This window comes from Strix aluco, chromosome 38 (genome assembly GCF_031877795.1).
Source record: "Strix aluco isolate bStrAlu1 chromosome 38, bStrAlu1.hap1, whole genome shotgun sequence".
Lineage (NCBI taxonomy): Eukaryota > Metazoa > Chordata > Aves > Strigiformes > Strigidae > Strix > Strix aluco.
The window spans coordinates 437,882-454,995 of record NC_133968.1 but is presented as its reverse complement, the minus strand read 5'-3'; the positions used below and the strand labels follow the sequence as shown (position 1 = coordinate 454,995).

The following is a 17,114-nucleotide window of genomic DNA, read 5'->3' as shown; positions in this document are numbered from 1 at the left end:
CCCGGGCGGGTGGGCGAGCCTTTTTCTCAGGCTATGTTTTTGGGTGCGCACCTCCAAAGTCCCGCAGGCCGTGAGCACGGCTCCCCCGCAGAGACAGGAGGAGAAGCAGCATTCTGCAGAAAGACACTGGAGACACAAGACAAAACGCTCAAAAAAATAAAAAAAAAACAACCCAAAAAAAGGAGGGTCGGGATGTATCCTTATGCTCTCAGCATTTATTCATTTTCTAATTCAGTAAAGTTGCAACCAGTGTTTTCTGAGAAATGGCCAAAGCAGGTCTTAATTATCGAGTTTCTTCACACCCTTTCCAGCAAACGGAACCCCAAGTTTAGGAAACTGTTTCTTAGCAAGGCTTGGATATCAAAACCAAGCCCCGATTATCCCTGTGCAATAGCGCTGCACTGCCGGGTCGGTCTCTCTTATTTACCATAACATTATCTGCAAGTAAAAGCGTTGGTTTGGGTGAGCTGTGGAGGGTATCTTCCATCTCCTTCATCGTCCTTCCTCAGCTAAAACACAGACAAGGAAAAAGCCATCACTTCTCCTGAGAAATCTCTCAGCTTATCCAAAGTACCGCGGCATCTTGGTATTTGCTGGTGAAACCAGAAAATCGAGCCGTTGCCGGTGTCCCGGTGCAGTCGGGCTCCGAGTCTCGGCGGGGCTGCCCCGTGGTGCCTCTGCTGCGGGAAGCGACGACGCTACGTCTGCGTGGGCTGAGTCTGCAGCCTCAGACAGGTGTGTGGATTTTCCACATTCCTCTTGGGAGTTGTGAAATTACTCACTTCCCAGGCTATCTCGGGGATCAGACCCATCCTCCTACCCGGCTCCCATTAACTCTCTGCTGTCTGAAGCTCGTGAAGCCTCTTTCTGATTCCACGCGCGTCAGTAGATTTTATTTTTACAGAGCAGCAAGGCCCTTGGTAAGGAGATTGTGTGACGCAAAAGGTAAAGCAAGAACGATGCAACTGTAAGGTAGCATGTTTGAAAAAGTAAATATATCAGAAATTGATTATTGGCACTAAAGGGCGCTTAGATACTGCCCTAAGCATTCAAATCCCTTTGCTCTGTGCCCTATAAAAATAAATAGCAAGCCCCACGCATGACAGCAGAGCTAAACCTTTTAAGTTCAGCGCCTCCGTCGGGAGGGTTTTCATCTCCGATGGAACTCGAGGTGGAGGAATCATGTTCGTGGCTGGTTTGTCGGATTTCTCTGCTCCCCAGAGCCAGCGTGAAGTGCGACACCGCGCTCGCCGCAGAGCATCTGCCGGCGCTGCCTCCCCGTCTTCGGCGATCTGCAGGCTCCTGCCTGTGCCGCCGCTCGTTGGTTTTGCTTTCTCGGCTTCCCACGTGTTGTGACGCTTTCTCAGAAGAAAAAGAGTGGCTCCATCTCCCGCTTCTGTCTAAAGCACACCCATAAGCATTATGGCTTCTTTTACCAGGGAAAAAAACAAACCGGAAGGTCAAGGAGAGAAACTAAAGCAGTTGATTCTCTTTATGGCGATGATGGTGTTGGCCCAGCAGCACTTTCCCGTGCTGGCAGATTCACTTTTCACTATTGCTCAGTGTCCCTTCCGTGGCCTCTTGTTCTTCCACACAACCACCGAGAAAAGGGCAAGTTTCAGTTTTGAACAGAGGAAAACACAATGGTTAAAAAAAATGGGCAGGGCTGGTAAAAGTCCACATTTGCTACTATTGAACTTTACATAAATTCAGGTGGAGAGTGTCCTTTTATTGACATCAAAGTTCCACGGCGACGGGAAGAAGCACCCGGCTGCCAGTTAATAACAGGTGAGATGTTGCCCTTTGCCTCCCTCCCACTGCTCCAGGTTCCTAATTTGTGATTTATAACTCCCTTTCTAAACGCAGGCGTACTCACCGCTGGCCACAGCCCGAAGTAAACGGAACATTGCTTCGTTAGTGACCACCAGCCAGCCCAGCGTCTCTCCTCCGGCAGGTACGTCACCCGAAAGCACTTTTGGGTTTTATTTGTGCCTTTTCCCGCGGTGTCCGCGCACCACAGAGCAGCCCGAAGGCAGTGCCCTTCCTGTCCTGCCTAAAGCAGAGTTCCCTCCCAACCCTTTATTTTGTAGGACTTCTCCTCCTCCCCTGTCAAACTTGCTGGGTGAAGAGAGGGAGGATTAAGAGAGAAAACAAGTTGAACAAGCCGGCCTTGCACGGCCTCTCTGTCTTCCTCACGCGCTTTCCGTCCCAGATCCTTCACGGGGCTTTTGGAAATCCTCCGCTCACCCCGCAGTGATCTGGTGGAGAACAGGACACCAGAAATGAGCAAATTAACGGTCCTTTTCCCCCTTCTCCTGATTTTCAGACCCCTTGATCGCAGACAGTGGGGGATGAGCGCAGCAGGATGCCCTGCAGGCTCCGGAAATCAGAGTTTTGGCTACAGAGCGTGTTCCCCCTCAGCCGCTCCGTACAAATCTGTTGGATTTGAAAGGGCGAAGCAGAGGGATGTTTCTGAGGCGCTGCCCTGGCGGGTTTCCCATCCGCTGCAAGCCGCGGGAGGTTTAGGACAGGCAGATTTTCCACCCGGGATGGGTCTCGGCTTCCTGGTGGCAGCGCTGGGCACTCGGCAGCAGCAGATGGCAACCACGATGAGCAGATAAAAACAGGCGGCTTGCACGGAGAGGCAGCTGCCGCGTGTTGTAAATCCGGTCATGGAGCAACCTGCTCCTCAGCAGGATTTGTCCGAAATGTAAATTTTCAGCAGTGTAACGTGAGCAGCGACATGGGAGGTTCCTCAGGACTTGCTCACTTAGCACATGGGGGCCTGTCTCCAAAAAAAAAAAAAAACCCCTCCGTGGGCTTCTCATAGGGATTGTGCTCCTGTCCACGTACCCCCGTAGCAACGCTTGGGGGTCCCGCGGGGGGTTTTTAATGCATTTCCCATTTTTAAAACTGTTTAGCGAGTCACTCACTGACTGCCGGTCTCTAGCAGTTCCTTTTCTCCTCACTTTTTTGGTAAATAAATGACAAAGATGTCCCTTTTCCTACGCTAGGTCCTAGGGTGATAAAAAGGAACTGTAATTCCGTCGGGGCGGAATAGCCTTATTACGCTCATCGATTTTCCAGATGTGAAAAGCCGGGGGTGGGAGTAGCGCATGTTTGCCTTAAAATAATTCACCTTTTGGAAAACTAACGTGATTTTAGTGGACTTCTACAACAGAGACGGATGTTGCTGTTCTGGAGGTGTCGGGCAGGACCAGCGGCCCGAGGGACGGCCCCGGCCACGTCAGCCGTCCTGAGCCCCTAAGAAGCCTCTTCACCTTCCTCTCTCCTTTCCTCGTTCTTCGCCTCCGTTTTCTTGTCCAGCTTGTACTTGAGGCGGCGGATGGGGTCGGTGATGCTTCTACTGGTCCAGTCATCAAAATCCTCCGCTAAGAGAAAATTTCGGTCTACCAGCTCGGCAGCCTCCTGCCAGTTTCGGAAGCAAGCGGGGCCCAAGCGCCGGATTTCCTCCACGGCGTTTCCAGCGATGACCTCCCCGTTGGGCTTCAGCACCACCACCGCCGGCACCTCGGACACGCCAAAGCGCAGCTCCAGCTCCCTGCGAGGCAAAGGGGGAAAGAAACCTCAAATCGGGAAGGGTGCAGCGGGCCTCGCCGCTCATCGGCCTCACTCCTCATCCTCACTGTCCGGTAGGATTCCTGCGGCTGTCCTAATACAGTTACGCAGAGCCTATTTGCTCGTTTATCTGTCACTGCTAATTAGAGCCTGACACGGATCCTTGTGGGGCTGGAAGGAGGGGAAGGGGATTCAAGCATCAGCCCCCCGGGGTACGGGAGGTGCAGGATGGCTGCCGGGACCTATTTTACACGGGCGGTTTTAAACAGCAGCAGAACGTTTGAAGTTTTAACCTGCTCCCTCAAAAGGAGCTGGGAATAATTCTCGGGTATTAATTACAGGTCGTTCTGTTGCTAATGAGGTCAATGCGCAAAGTGCTTCCAATCCGCCTGGCTGCATCCATCTTTCAAGCTGCGTGTTGTGCCTGGAGGGCTGGCTGAGACGGCTTTAAGAGTTATAAATAAAATTGGAAATACAAAGAAATCAGCAAAAAGCGAGGTGGAAGGAAGAGGAAATATTTTTGCTTTATAAATCGGTGCGGCCGTAGCGCTTTACCGTTTTTCACCGTTAACACCCTACACTGACCGCTCCAGTGGGACTGAATATGAGGGAAGACATCTGGAAAAAGATTAAATATCTGAAAATACAGCCCTGGGGGCTGGTCGGAGGGGCCGTTTGCAGCGCGTGGGGTCTACCTGGGTACCTTTTGAAGGCGTCCCCGAAAGGCACGGCCAGCCAGCGCCTCGGCATGGTCCTCAGGAACGCGCTCTGCTGCTGCTGCGTCTCGTCGCGGGACACGTACACCAGCACCAGCTGCGAAGCTCGTTCCACGTAAAACTCGTCCGTCAACCGCACGAAAAAATCTTTGAGGAGCGGAGAAAACTGCCGGCACCGCGGGCACTGCCCGGACCCGAAGTAGAGCAGCAGCACCTTGTTCTCCAGCGCCCGGCCCAGCTCCCGCTCCGTTTCCACCTCGTCCCGCTCCCGGTTGGCCATCAGGATCTTCCCGGTGAAGAGGGCGGCCATGGGCGGCCGAGGCTGAGCCAGCCGGTGGGAACGGGGTGCGGAGCCGCCCGGATCGCCGCCAGCTCCCCCGCGGCTGCCGCCGAGCCCGGTTATTAACGAGCCCGGTTATTAATGACCCCGGAGCCTCCGGTAATCGGCTTAAACGGGGAGGGCAGCGCCCGGGGGGCGGGGCCGGGGGTCCCCGGGAACGTGGGCAGCGCCGGTCCCGGGCCGTGGGAAGCCGGGGGCTGGCGGGGGGGGGTCGGTCCCGCGTGGTGCCGGTGCTGTGGGGTCTCGGGGAGGGGGGGGGGGGGCTGTGGGAAACGGGGGTTGTGTGGAAAACGGGGGTCGTGTGGGAAACGGGGGTCGTGGGGTCTCTGCACGGTGCCTGTCCCGGGCTGGGGGGGGTCCCGGGTAGGCGTGTCCTGGGCAGCGCCGTTCCCCGGCCGGGGGGGGTCCCGGGGGGGTGTGTCCCGGGCCGTGGAACCGTGGTCGGTGCCGGTCGCGAGCGTGCGGGGCCGACGCGACGGTTTCTCAAGCGGCGCCTTAACCCCCGGGGAGGAAGAGACACCCACGCACCCCCCCCCCCCCCGCCAACCTCCCCGGTTCGGTCCGTCCCGGGGCAGGAGCGGCCGGTACCGGCACCGGCTCCCACGGGCAGCCCCGCCCCTCCGCGGCTCCCGTGGCGGGCGTTTCCCTACGCCCCGCCCCTTCCGCCTCGTCCAATCCGAAGCCGCCAGCTTCACCCTCGACCAATAGGAGCTCGCGTTTCCCGCCGTCCCGCCTCCCGGGGGGCGGTCGCGTGCGTGTCCGGGGCGGGGCCAAACCTGAGGCGGCGGCGGCTGAGGCGGGAGCGGGCGCGGGAGCTGCGGGCGCCGCTCAGGTAACGGGGCCGGGGGAGGCCTCGGCGGCGGGGCAGGGGGGGGCGGCGGCCTCGGCCCGGCCCCCGGAGCCCTGAGCGCTGCCCCTTCCCCCCGCAGCATGCACCCGGCGGGGGTCTGCGCCGCCTCCCTCGGCTCCCTGGGGCTGCTGCGCTTCCTCGGCGCTCCCTGGTCCTGGAGCCTGGCCGCGACGTTGGGCGTCTGCCTGGGCAGCGGGGGATGGCGGCTGCTGCGCCTGGTCTTCAGGACGGCTCCGCGGGACCTCTTGTAAGTGCCGACCCCCACGGGGCCTCCTCAGCCTCCCCCCCCCTTTTGGGGTCCCCCCCCAGCCTCCCCCTTTCGGTGTCTCCCCTCAGCTTTCCCCCCCCCCCCCCCTTCGGGGTCCCCCCTCCCCAGCCTTCACCCCCCCTTCGGGGTCCCCCCTCCCCAGCCTTCACCCCCCTTTCGGGGTCCCCCCCCAGCCTTCACCCCTTCGGGGTTCCCCCAGTCTCCCCCCCGGGGCTCCCCCAGCCACCCCCCTCGCAGGCAGCCCCCAGCCGCACCCATGAAGGGGTGAGGGCAGTGTTAAGTGGGGTTCGCTGCCTTTAAGCCTGACCTAGATCAGGTTTGAACCGCGGGCAGCCCCCGCTGCCCTGCCTGCGCGCAGCCGGTGCTCGGGGAGACTCGGCCTCCGAGGGCCGCGGGGTGCTCGCGGGCTGCACCCCGGGGGTCACCCATGGAAGGCGTCGCGGGGCGATGCCTGTCGTTGCCCCCCCTGAGCTTTAAGAGAGGGTGGATCCCTCGGGGTGAACTCGGGGCTCGCGGCATTAAGGAGCGGTAAGTGTCCAGCAGCTCCTCCAGCTCCTGGGAGCCCGGCGCCGCCGTCGCGTTTAGTTCCGTGGTTTTTAGGCCTCCCCGAGGATGTTTCTTTATTCCAAAGGATTTAGGGCTCCCGCGATTGCCAGCTTTGCTCTGGCTGTCACTGCGCTTTGAAGAGCTGTTTCCTCCCGATTGCCCGGCAAGCTGGGAATAATGGCAGAAAATAAACCGGGCAGAATAAAGCCCTTTAAGTATCTGGAAAGTGCAGCTCAGCAGTGAAAAGGCTCCTCTGTTCTGCATTTGGCACAGCGCGGCGTCAGGTCACTGTGAAAGCCCAGCTCGGCCCGACTGCTGCCAACAACTTGTTTCTGAAACGCTCCCTTCCCCCTTCCGCGAGGCTCCTGCTCTCGGCAGCACTCGGGAGGGTCGCGGGGGTTTTTAAGTGCTAATATTAAGTGACCTTTCGAGTTTCTGGGGATTCTTCCAAACCCTTGTTGCGCAACAATTTCCTATTTTAATGGTGGAAAAATACTGCTTCCATCTTCCTACCCCCGGGAAGGAAACAAGATCCGTTGCGTGTCCCCAGACCTGCTGTCCCCGTTTTGGTGGAAGCGTGCTTTAATGAATTAGAACCGAGGGCCAAAGCGAGAGAGCCAACGCGCCCCTAAAGATAGTTTCTTCCAGGACAACATGAGGCAGTTGGAAGTTCACACAACAACTTTCGGTTGAGCCGCGTCAAGGTTTGACCCGCAGCTGCTGCCTTGGAGACTTAAAATAATTATGTAAATTACTGAAGAGGGGAAAAAAAATGCCCTGTTAGAGCAGTGTGGTTTGTTCTTTTATTGAGCGGTTGCTCTTCGTGGTGTCAGATATCCACAAAGGCAGCAATTCTTTTCTTGAGAAGGCACCACCATCTTTAAAGGAGCTTGCCATCCAAGAATTAATTATTATTAAAGTCTGTGACTTCTGCCTGGTAGGATTTAGACAGACTCGCTTCCTATCGTCCCAGGACTGCGGCAGAGGCTGACTCACAGGAAAACGCGCCCGCGAGCCCCGCACCAGCCGTCCGCTCGGTTTGTGGGTGAAAGGGGAAGCCTTTGGCTTTGTCTTCTTGAAGCTGAGGCCGCGCGTTGTTACCACGGGGTCGGGTTGTCTTTGGCGTTTAAACGCTTTCGGATCCTGAGGGGTACGATTGTACAAAATAGCACAAAGGTGCTGCAAAACGTGCTGGAAAGAAAAACGCTTCCCACCTGAAGGATGTTTGTTTCCTTTCTAGGTAAAAGCAATGGTTGCCAAGGCTTTTTTTTTTTTTTTTTTTTTTTAGGGTGGTGGAAGACATCGCTAAAAGATTGAATTTACCCTCTTTAATATTTTCCATGAGCTTGTGTGAGGCGGTATCGATGTAAAGATGGATTTCCTGTGTTTTGTAGCACGGAAAGCTCCAGAACAGTGGCTGTGTGCTCCTCGCTTACCGCGATGTTAAAATAACTCATCTTCTGTAGAGCAGCAGGGAATAAAAATTCAGGTTTTAGGGTAACGCTTCAGCTGCCCGAGGATGGGGGGTGCCAGCGGGGCGGATTACGCGCGTCCTGCCCGTTGTGTCCCTTCTCATTCAGCAATTTACGCCACAAATTCTGTTGTTTCGCTCTTTCTTTGCTGCAGTGGCCTCTCGGTGCTGTTACGAGTCAAGTACAAGTTGCGAAGTCACCAAAAAGCCAAAAGCACCATCCCCAAGATGTTCCAGGCTGTGGTCCGCAGGCACCCTGACAAAGTGGCCCTGATCTACGAAGCCACCGGCGAGCAGTGGACCTTCAGGCAGCTGGACGAGTACTCCAACGCCGTGGCCAACTACTTCTACCAGCAAGGCTTCCGGCTGGGGGACGTCATTGCCATCTTCATGGAGAGCCGCCCCGAATTTGTTGGCCTGTGGTTAGGGATGGCAAAAATCGGCATCGAGGCGGCTCTGATCAACTTCAATTTGCGCTTGGATTCTCTGGTTTACTGCGTGACGACGTCGGGTGCGAAAGCCGTGATCTTCGGGGGGGAGCTGGCTTCAGGTGAGGCTCCTGGGGGCTTGGGCGCCTTAAGGGCAACTCCTGAACCATTCGCTTGGTCCTGAAGGAGCCAGAGCTTGGCTAAACTGAAACCCAAACGGCAGCTGGCTGTATAAAAAACTGGGGAAAATGGTAAATTGGATTACAAACGGCAGAAGTGCTGCGTTAGTACCTGAGGCTGAAGGAGGAGCGGTGTTTTGAGCAGAGTGGTCAGTACCTCGGTTTCATCTGCCGGCACCTGCCCCGTTTCCTGGTGCCTGAGCTGAGCTCACGGCTTTGCTCCTGTTCTGTTGCATCTGGAAGAGCTGCACTGGGAGCCTGGCGCTTCCTCAGGAGGCGGCGATACGTGCCCCAAGGCCTGGTTTTGTGCCCCAAGGCCTGGTTTTGTGCCCCAAGGCCTGGTTTTTCTCTTTCCTCGTGTTAATATTCTTTGCTTAACGCTACGCTTTCTGCCACAGGGTCAGTTTCTCAGTGGATTCTGGTTTTAAAGACATCCCTGCCTCTCTAATGAACCCTGTTCCAAGGGTTATTGTTAGATCTGCTGGTTTATTATTCCAAATCGGCTCCGTGAAGCCGTTCTAGGCTATTGGAAGATCTCGATGTGGTCGGGGGAAAGGCAATTCTGTGTGGGGTGTTTTGGTCGGGTCTTTACTGGGCTGCATCGATGCGGGTGTTGTCTGGACAGGTGTGACGTGAGTATTTTAAAGGAGTCCCTGATTCTTCAGCTCCTTCCGTGGTTCTGGGGCACAGCAGGATGTTACACAGATTATTTTTGCCACTGCATAGACCGCTGTGTTTGTTGTGAGAGCGATTTGCTTTGTCTTACAGCAATATCCGAGGTGAATGGGATGTTGGGGAAGAACATGGCAAAATTCTGCTCTGGTGACTATAACCCGGGGGTCGTTCCTGTGGAGACCAGACACCTCGATCCTCTGCTGAGTACCACGTCGAAGTCACCCCCGTCTCAGGTTCCAGTCAAAGGCTTGGATGGTAATTTTGTCAATGATTTTTATTTCTCAGTGTGATGCGTGTGAGAGCTGGGCTAGGTGATGGTGAAACAGGAAAACTAAACAAGGTGGAGGGATTAAATCAACCCGGTTTGGGCTCACAAATAGAAGAAAGGAGAAAAAAAAGAGAAAAAAATTAAGATCCTGATTCCAGGGTGCTCTGGGTTAAGTTTCTCATCGAGACTCCCAAGCTTTAGGTTATTTATTAAATAATGAAATTATTTAGTACCTGAAGGAGGGAGATTGGTGCCTTCCCAGAGACAAGCCTCCCGCCGCAGGGAACAGCCGCCGGAACGCGGGTGGGCTGGAGCCCTGTGCTTCGCTGCCCCTGCAGATCCCTCGGACCCGTCTGTGGCCTGGAGCAGCCCCAGCTGCCTCCCCCACGGCTGACTCCCATGTAAATAAAATCTTCCCTCGCTGCGGCGAGGAAGAGTGCGGGTGGGCTGGGGTTCAGAAGAGGGAAAGGAAGATGCTGCCTGGCCTCCGGGCTGTGTTTTGTCCTTTAGACAACTCAGAGCATCCGTGATCCCTGAGACTCCACTCTGGTACTTTGTTTACAGTAGAAGGAATGATACTGCTGAGAATTTTGCTTTAGATTATATTTTTTTAATCGTAGAGTTATACCTGCCCTGCCATCAGGCGCAGGTTGAGACCTTTGCTCTCGATTGATTTGGAATTAACGTCTGACCTGGAGAGCTCATCTCCTCCCAGGACAATCTGCATCAATAGACACAGGTCGTGTCCTCAGAGCTCTGCCAACTCCTCGTCTGCGTCCCCGTGGCCGCTGTCACGGACAACGTGCGGATTCTCCGTCGGGAGAACGTGTCGGCCTCCGCAGCTTGCTGGCCCGGGCGTTCCTCAGCCGCTGCCGCCAAAGCCTACACCACAAAACGAACCCAGTGGGGATTTCCTCAGGCAGTTGAGAACAGTCTGTCTGATGCCTCTTTCCCTTCTAGATCGGCTCTTCTACATCTACACTTCGGGAACGACGGGGATGCCCAAGGCTGCCATTGTGGTGCACAGCAGGTGAGGGCCGGAGCGGGAACTTCCCCCTCGGGGCGCGTTTTGCGTCACCGAGCCCCAAGCTTGACCCGTGCGGGTGTTCCCGCAGGTATTACCGTATCGCTGCCTTTGGTTACTACGCCTACAGAATGCGCCCAGAGGACGTCCTCTACAACTGCCTCCCTCTCTATCACTCCGCAGGTAAGTGTCTTCCTCCTCCTCCTCGGCAAGGCCTTGGCCTCCCCGCTGCCAGCTCCTTCGTGTGTCCTCACCAGAGGACGGAGCCAGGACAGCCGGAGCCACCCCCGTGGTCCTTGTTTTCCAGGGAACATCATGGGCGTGGGGCAGTGTCTGATCCACGGCCTCACCGTGGTGATCCGGAAGAAGTTCTCAGCCAGTCGCTTCTGGGACGACTGCGCCAAATACAGATGCACGGTGAGGGCTCCGCGGGCGCTGGCGTGGGTGCTCAGCTCCGGGGTCCTGGCTTAATTACTGATCGCTGATGAATTCCCCGTCCCTTGCCGGATGTCGAGGCGCCTGCGCTGTGGCGTCTCCAAATTTCCAGCGCCGCTGTAGGCAGGCAGGACTTTAGAAAAGGTCTTTCATCCATCTTCTCCCGCTTCCCCTTTTTACGCTTGTCCCGACCGGCTCTTAGAGCGCAGGTTTGTCCCTCGCTGTCGCCGGAAAGCTCTGCCAGGATTCCTCCACGCTGGGAACCTCCGCAGGGGAACTCTCGGGGCAGTTCATAGCCAGTAAACATCTATTTGTGTTGATGTTGACGTTACCTTGTAATTTAAGCAGCTCTTTCTCCTCCCTGGTGTTTCTCTTGCCCTTCCCCCAGCGGCAGTATTTATAGCTGGTAATTGGATCTTCGCTCCGACGGCGTTTTGCTGGGTCAAGCTGTTAGTTTATGATTGATCACTCGTTCCCCTCCTCTTTCCAGAGGCCTTTCAGTGCGTCTATTAAAGCACGAGGGTTTTTCTTTATCTTTATTCACACTGAGGGATCCCTCCCGTGCTCTCTGGTGCTAACATGCGGGTTCCAGAGGGCAATAAATGTTTTATTTTTGCCAATTTTTTCATGCCAAGAAACCCTGACTTGAGTTATTAAACTGCCCGACGTGTGTAGTTCCACGAGGTACGCCGACGCCCGGGGCCTCGTGGGCGGCTTTTTCCAGGGCGTCGTAAGGGTCGCCTGAAGCCTGAGCGATGTTTTTGTGTTTACTGCTTCAGATTATTCAGTATATCGGGGAAATCTGCAGGTATCTTCTGAATCAGCCGGTCCGAGAGTCAGAAACCCAACACTGCGTGCGGCTGGCGGTGGGCAATGGTTTGAGACCCACCATCTGGGAGGAGTTCACCAAACGCTTCCGAATTAAGCAGATCGGAGAGTTCTACGGCGCCACAGAGTGCAACTGCAGCATTGCCAACCTGGACGGGAAGGTGAGGAGGAGGAGGAGGGTCCGCAGCGGCCGGGAGGGGTGTGCGGGAAGGAGAAGAAGCTCCGCCGGCTCCTCCTCATCCTCTCGCAAGGGATGGCACGGAGCTAAATTGGTAATTAGGGGTGGCACGTGCAAAAACCTGGGAAAAAATTGTACGTTTGGGATGAATTTACCTGTTAAATGGAAAGGATGGAAAGATCAGAGAATTCCCAGGAAGTGGTAACGCAAAACCTGAGCTGTTCTCTTCAGCCTTTGGGGGTTTTTTTGTGTCTTTGGAAGGTGGGTGCCTGCGGTTTCAACAGCCGGATTTTGCCCAACGTGTATCCCATTCGCCTGGTGAAGGTAAACGAGGACACGATGGAGCTGATCCGGGATTCCGGGGGGCTCTGTATCCCCTGTCGCCCAGGTGAGTGTTCACTGAACAGATCAGTTGCAGCGTTTTGTTCTAAAAAAAAAAAAAAAAAAAAAAAAATCTAAGAAGCTTTGGCAGATTGAGGGGTTTCTAGTGTTGTATACGGGTTTTCACGTCCATTTTTTTCCTCCGGAGATGGATCCGTTCAGCAGCCGAACGCCTTCCGGTGCGCGCGAAGCTTCGCTCGTCGGGTGACGCCGGTGTCACCTCGTGTCGCTCCCGTTTTCCTGCAGGAGAGCCGGGGTTGCTCGTCGGGCAGATAAACCAGCAGGACCCCCTGCGCCGCTTCGACGGCTACGTCAGCCAGAGCGCCACCACCAAGAAGATCGCTTGCAACGTGCTTCGGAAGGGGGACCAGGCCTACCTCTCAGGTACTGCCACTGCAGCCCTTCCTCCTGCAAAGGCGGTCTCGGGAGACCAAAATCTGGGATTTTTGAGAGGAATCGGTGTGATTTTAAAGGTTTTCTATGATTCTGTCAATAGATGTGTTAGTTTTGAAGCTGGAAGCTGTTGAGCTGCTCTGGATTTAGTAAAAAATTAACATTTTAAAGAGGGAGAGGTTTGGTTTTTTTTTTCTCTGCCCTTTTTGCCACCTCTCCCGTAATGAGGAGATGCAGCGCAGGGTGGTGGGAAGCCCCCAAAGTGTTTCCACGCTCCCCTGGGTAAAGAAAATGGCGCGACGCTGAGCTTCAGGCGCTAACCAACGGGAGTGCCGAGGTGGTTTTCGGTGTCTCCTCTCCCCCTCCCAGGAGACGTGTTGGTGATGGATGAACTGGGCTACATGTACTTCAGAGATCGGAGCGGGGACACCTTCCGATGGCGGGGGGAGAACGTCTCCACCACGGAGGTGGAAGGAACCTTGAGTCACATCCTCAACCAGACGGACGTTGCGGTGTACGGAGTGGAAGTCCCAGGTAAAACGTTGAGTCGGAGCTCTTGGAATTTAGAGAGAAAGGCAAATATTCAGCAAATATTCATCAAACGTACCCAATCGGTGTCAGAAATCGGTCGTTGTGACCAGGCACCCAAAAATGAAAGGATGTAACAGAGTCCAACAGCAGTTTGACACATTTATTCCGAGCAGTAGAAACAACCAGTGGCACAACCTCTATTTGTGTCTTAAAAAGGAGGGTTTTTACGTGAGCTTTGCAGAAGCTCTTGGTGTGGAAGGAACGTCCCACGGGCGTCCAGGCTGTAAATCTTCACGTGATCCGGGCGCGGGGACGGAGCGAGCGTGTGCTGTGGGGGCGTCGCCCAGAAAGGTGCCCGTTGGGGCGCTTTGTGCTGGGTTTCATCACGGCGTGTGGGAGAGAAACCTGATAGAAACGGGATTTTCATGAAAACTAAGGGGCGAGGGGACGCGTTGGCAGCGGACTCGTCGCGTCTGGAATTAAATTGGGTTTTTCCTCGGCGCGTTTGTGCTTCACCTCGGAGAGGCGCGGGAGCTCCGAGAGGCGTCGCGGTGCCCACCGGCGCTGTGCTCTTCCCTTGCAGGGGTGGAGGGCAAGGCAGGGATGGCGGCCATCGCCGATCCCAAGGCCAAGGTCACCCCCAACGTCCTGTACCAGGAGCTGCAGAAGGTTTTGCCTCCCTACGCCCGACCCGTCTTCCTCCGGCTCCTGCCCCAGGTTGACACCACAGGTATCGGTGATCCCACAGCTCCCGCGCAACGTCGGAGCCCGGGAGCGTTTCCGCCCGCTTTGGTGTGAAATCACGTCCCGGCTTCGGGTGCGGCAGGCGCACAAGTGCCACGAGTAAAAACGATGATTTTGGTTCATTTCTTAAACAGGAGATGGGCCGGTTCCGGGCCGTATAGAAAAGATCTCCCTGCGTACGTGGGAACGTTGTACCCTCAAACTCTCGCGCGCTGCCCGTTGCCTTTCCCGGGGCTTTATTCCGAGTCAGCCACTCTTTGGCCGCTGCGTTTTCTGTTTTCAATTTCCCAGGAATTTTGCCGGGTTCTTTTACCAGCCCGTGCGTGAGGAGAAGTAAAAATTGCGCGAGGTTTGTGTAGGAACTCCAGTAACGATCGGGATGATTGACGAGCTTCGAGTTGCTAAAATTCTTAAGCAAAACTGTGAAGTAGAAATGAAATTCCACCCATGGCGTTTCCTCCTCGCTCTGATGCTTAAGTAAGGTTTTTATACAAAGTATATTTAATTTTCTTTCTCTTTTTGAAGGTACATTTAAGATTCAGAAAACCCGCTTACAGAGGGAAGGATTCGACCCCCACCAAACCTCGGATCGGTTGTATTTTTTGGATCTAAAGTTGGGAAAATACGTTCCTCTGGATGAATGCCTTTATGAAAGGATTTGTTCTGGAAAAGCTGCTTTATGATCTAGTTGGATTCAGCCTTTTTGAGGAAAACGATGACTAATCGGAGGGCCGACGCTGGCGGGAAGCGACGGATTCCTGCGAGGCCCTTACGCGGGGAAGCGCCTGGCGCGGCGTCTCCCTCCCCTAAAGCCCATTAACCCATCGCCCGCTCCCTCCCCGAGCGCTGACGTCCCTTAACCCGCCCTCACGCCTCTAGAGAGTATTTTTGTAACCACTCCCCGCGCAGGGAGGAGCGCCGTGGCCATATTTATTGACGGAGGTACCTGTGCCCTGCGGCGGGGCTTTGCTCTGCTCCGTCTCGGAACTTTACTTACCCAATTTAGATGATTTTTAACCTCACTTGTGTTAGGTCACGGTTTAACGACCCGCGGGCCGTGCCCTTAGGGCTGGGGATGTGAGGACATTAAACAAAACCAAGACTCTGCTGGGTGCTGTGGTGGAGGGGAGCGGCCGCGGTGTTTCCCCCCCCCTCCCCTGCGCTGTGGTGGTGACAGCCTGGGCCCCTCCGCTTGTGGCCTGGTGGAGCCGGGACGAGGGGCCAGAGCTTCGCGCTTGGCTCGGGGTGACGCTGTGAGGCTCAGCCCGCCCTCGCCTCCTTCCTTCCGCCTGCGCCGAGACGCGGGGCCGCGGCCTGGGGCGGGTGGGGAGGCCTAGGCCGCGGGTTGCTAGGCAACGGCGCGGCGCAGCACTTCCGGCGCGCGGTGCGCGTCACTTCCGGCGCGCCGCTTCCGGCAGCGCCCCCTGCCGCCGTTATGGCCGCCGTCCCCGCCATGGCCGCCGCCGCGCCCCGCCGCGTCGCGGTGTTCCCGTCCCCGCAGGCGCTGGGCCCGGCCCTGGCGCGGCTGGTGGCCGAGCGGGCGGCGGCGGCCGATGGGCGCTTCTCGCTGGGGCTCTCCGGGGGGAGCTTGGTGGGGCTCCTCGCCCGGGACCTGCCGCCCGCCCTCGCCGCTGCCGCCGCCCCGTCCCGCTGGCTCGTGGCCTTCTGCGACGAGCGGCTGGTGCCGCCCGAGCACCCGGAAAGCACCGCCGGGGCCTACGGGGTGAGCGGGACCAGGGCCGGCGGGGCTGCGGGGCCGGTCCCGGGCCTGCCCTGATCGCCCCCGCCCCGTCCCCTCTCCGCAGACCCAGCTGCTGCCGCGGCTGCTCGCCCCGGGGCCGCGGGTGCTGGCCCCCGCCCCCGGGCTGCCGCCCGCCGCCGCCGCCGCCGACTACGCCGCGCAGCTCCGCCAGGTACCGGCCGCGGGGGGACGGGAGGGTGCTGGCGGCCCGCGGGGGAGCCTGTTCCCGGTGTCCCCGGTGCCACCTCCCGGTGTCCCCGTAGGCCTTCCCGGGCCAGGACGTGCCCGTCTTCGACCTGCTGGTGCTGGGGCTCGGCCCGGACGGACACACCTGCTCGCTCTTCCCCGGGCACCCGCTGCTCCAGGTGGGTCCCCGCGGGCGTCCGAGGCGGGGGGGGGGGGGACACGCCGCTGCCCCGGGGGCTTCATCGGTCGCAGCTCCCGGCTGGGGGCGGGGCTGGAGTTTAACAAAAAGGAGGGAAAAACGCTGTTGCGGGGAGAAAAAAAATTGAGGTTGACTCAGTCCCCTGCTCGTTTCTTTTAAATTTCTCCTGATTTTGGGGGGAAACAAAAAAGATTTTGGCTCGGGTGGGGGTGTGGGAGGGCTCAGCACCCTCAGCCACTGCCGCTCGCCCCGTTTATGGGCAGAGCCCGGATCATTCCCCTGCTTTGGCTTTTTTTTTTTTCTCCCCCTTTTTTCACTGTTTTCACGCCAATAGGAGGAAGAGAAAATAGTCGCCGCCATCACCGACTCCCCGAAGCCGCCGCCGGAGCGAATAACGTTGACGCTGCCGGTGCTGAACGCCGCGCGGATGGTCGTCTTCGTGGCCACGGGGGAGGGCAAAGCTGCCGTTTTAAAGGTTTGGACCCAAACCATTCCTTTTCTTAACAAAAATCCAGGACGTTTTTGGGGACCGAGTGGTCGAGAGGCGTTGGCGGTTCCCGTTCGCCGCCCGCCCGCCTGAGGCTCCGCTCCCTCTCTCCCAACAGCGCATTTTGGAAGGGGGGGAGGAGGAAAACCCCCTCCCCGCCGCTCGTGTCCGGCCTCGCTCGGGGCAGCTGCGCTGGTTCCTGGACGAGGCGGCGGCCAAAGAACTGACCGGCCCCGTCGAGAAACATCCCGACGCGTAGAGCCGGGCTCCGGCGGCGGCAACGGCAGCGGCGGCCGCTTGGCGTCGAGGCGAAGGACCCCGCGCTTGGTTGTGGCGCAAAACCTGTTTTTTAAAATTATTTTCCTTCCTCTTTCTGGACCAAACGGTGCTTTGCGAGCACGGATTTCCGTGTGACCTTCGGGTCGGCGGGGGCTGGGGTTGGGGTCGCGGGGTCGAGGGGGGGGCGGTATTAAACGGACGGATTCCAGCTCTTCCGCTCCCGGTTCTTTTTCCGCACACGGACTCGAGGACGGACGCGTGTCTGGAGCAGCTCTGGCTGCAGAGCGACCCTCCGTTTCCCTCGCTGGTTTGGTTTTTTTTTAATCCTGACTTAAAACCCCTTTTAGTTTTTGCCCAAACCAGCACCCGCGGCTCCTTCCTGCCTGTT

At 57.2% G+C, this 17,114-nt stretch overlaps 3 protein-coding genes and 1 long non-coding RNA gene across 6 annotated transcripts; 2 read left to right on the top strand and 2 right to left on the bottom strand.

The window, feature by feature from the left end:
• Window positions 1-197: 197 nt before the first annotated feature.
• NXNL1 (nucleoredoxin like 1) lies at window positions 198-4,605 on the bottom strand. The gene is made up of 2 exons (XM_074810752.1): window positions 4,283-4,605; window positions 198-3,562 (listed from the first exon to the last, which is right to left on the bottom strand). The coding sequence occupies exons 1-2, from the start codon at window positions 4,603-4,605 to the stop codon at window positions 3,265-3,267; spliced, it is 621 nt and encodes a 206-aa protein (XP_074666853.1). The 3' UTR covers window positions 198-3,264.
• Window positions 4,545-14,941, top strand: SLC27A1 (solute carrier family 27 member 1). Of its 3 annotated transcripts, none has more exons than XM_074810749.1 (13): window positions 4,545-4,734; window positions 5,565-5,732; window positions 7,926-8,320; window positions 9,146-9,307; window positions 10,281-10,350; window positions 10,436-10,527; window positions 10,652-10,761; window positions 11,559-11,768; window positions 12,047-12,173; window positions 12,413-12,550; window positions 12,929-13,093; window positions 13,674-13,820; window positions 14,360-14,941. In XM_074810749.1, the coding sequence occupies exons 2-13, from the start codon at window positions 5,566-5,568 to the stop codon at window positions 14,515-14,517; spliced, it is 1,941 nt and encodes a 646-aa protein (XP_074666850.1). In that variant the 5' UTR covers window positions 4,545-4,734; window position 5,565; the 3' UTR covers window positions 14,518-14,941. The 3 variants fall into 3 exon arrangements, with proteins under 3 accessions (XP_074666850.1, XP_074666849.1, XP_074666851.1); XM_074810748.1 differs by lacking the exon at window positions 4,545-4,734 and adding an exon at window positions 5,411-5,467; XM_074810750.1 differs by lacking the exons at window positions 4,545-4,734; window positions 13,674-13,820 and adding an exon at window positions 5,411-5,467.
• On the bottom strand, window positions 9,909-12,036 carry LOC141917509 (uncharacterized). Its single transcript, XR_012621293.1, has 2 exons — window positions 11,941-12,036; window positions 9,909-10,202 (listed from the first exon to the last, which is right to left on the bottom strand). It is a non-coding gene; the product is annotated as an uncharacterized LOC141917509 (long non-coding RNA).
• A 299-nt stretch (window positions 14,942-15,240) lies between the features above and the next one.
• On the top strand, window positions 15,241-16,817 carry PGLS (6-phosphogluconolactonase). The gene is made up of 5 exons (XM_074810751.1): window positions 15,241-15,557; window positions 15,640-15,747; window positions 15,839-15,940; window positions 16,295-16,435; window positions 16,566-16,817. Exons 1-5 carry the CDS (start codon window positions 15,270-15,272, stop codon window positions 16,704-16,706), a joined length of 780 nt encoding a protein of 259 aa, XP_074666852.1. The 5' UTR covers window positions 15,241-15,269; the 3' UTR covers window positions 16,707-16,817.
• Window positions 16,818-17,114: the final 297 nt, after the last annotated feature.

Bases quoted from the DNA above. Each gene is read 5' to 3' on its own strand.
- NXNL1 (XM_074810752.1), bottom strand. From the start codon at position 4,605: ATGGCCGCCCTCTTCACCGGGAAGATCCTGATGGCCAACCGGGAGCGG. The intron at 3,563-4,282 runs GTACCCAGGTAG...TTTGCCTCGCAG, and splicing joins TTCGGGGACGCCTTCAAAAG to GGAGCTGGAGCTGCGCTTTG.
- SLC27A1 (XM_074810749.1), top strand. From the start codon at position 5,566: ATGCACCCGGCGGGGGTCTGCGCCGCCTCCCTCGGCTCCCTGGGGCTG. The intron at 9,308-10,280 runs GTAATTTTGTCA...TTTCCCTTCTAG, and splicing joins TCCAGTCAAAGGCTTGGATG to ATCGGCTCTTCTACATCTAC. The intron at 12,174-12,412 runs GTGAGTGTTCAC...GTTTTCCTGCAG, and splicing joins CTGTATCCCCTGTCGCCCAG to GAGAGCCGGGGTTGCTCGTC.
- PGLS (XM_074810751.1), top strand. From the start codon at position 15,270: ATGGCCGCCGTCCCCGCCATGGCCGCCGCCGCGCCCCGCCGCGTCGCG. The intron at 15,748-15,838 runs GTACCGGCCGCG...GTGTCCCCGTAG, and splicing joins ACGCCGCGCAGCTCCGCCAG to GCCTTCCCGGGCCAGGACGT. The intron at 15,941-16,294 runs GTGGGTCCCCGC...TCACGCCAATAG, and splicing joins CCGGGCACCCGCTGCTCCAG to GAGGAAGAGAAAATAGTCGC.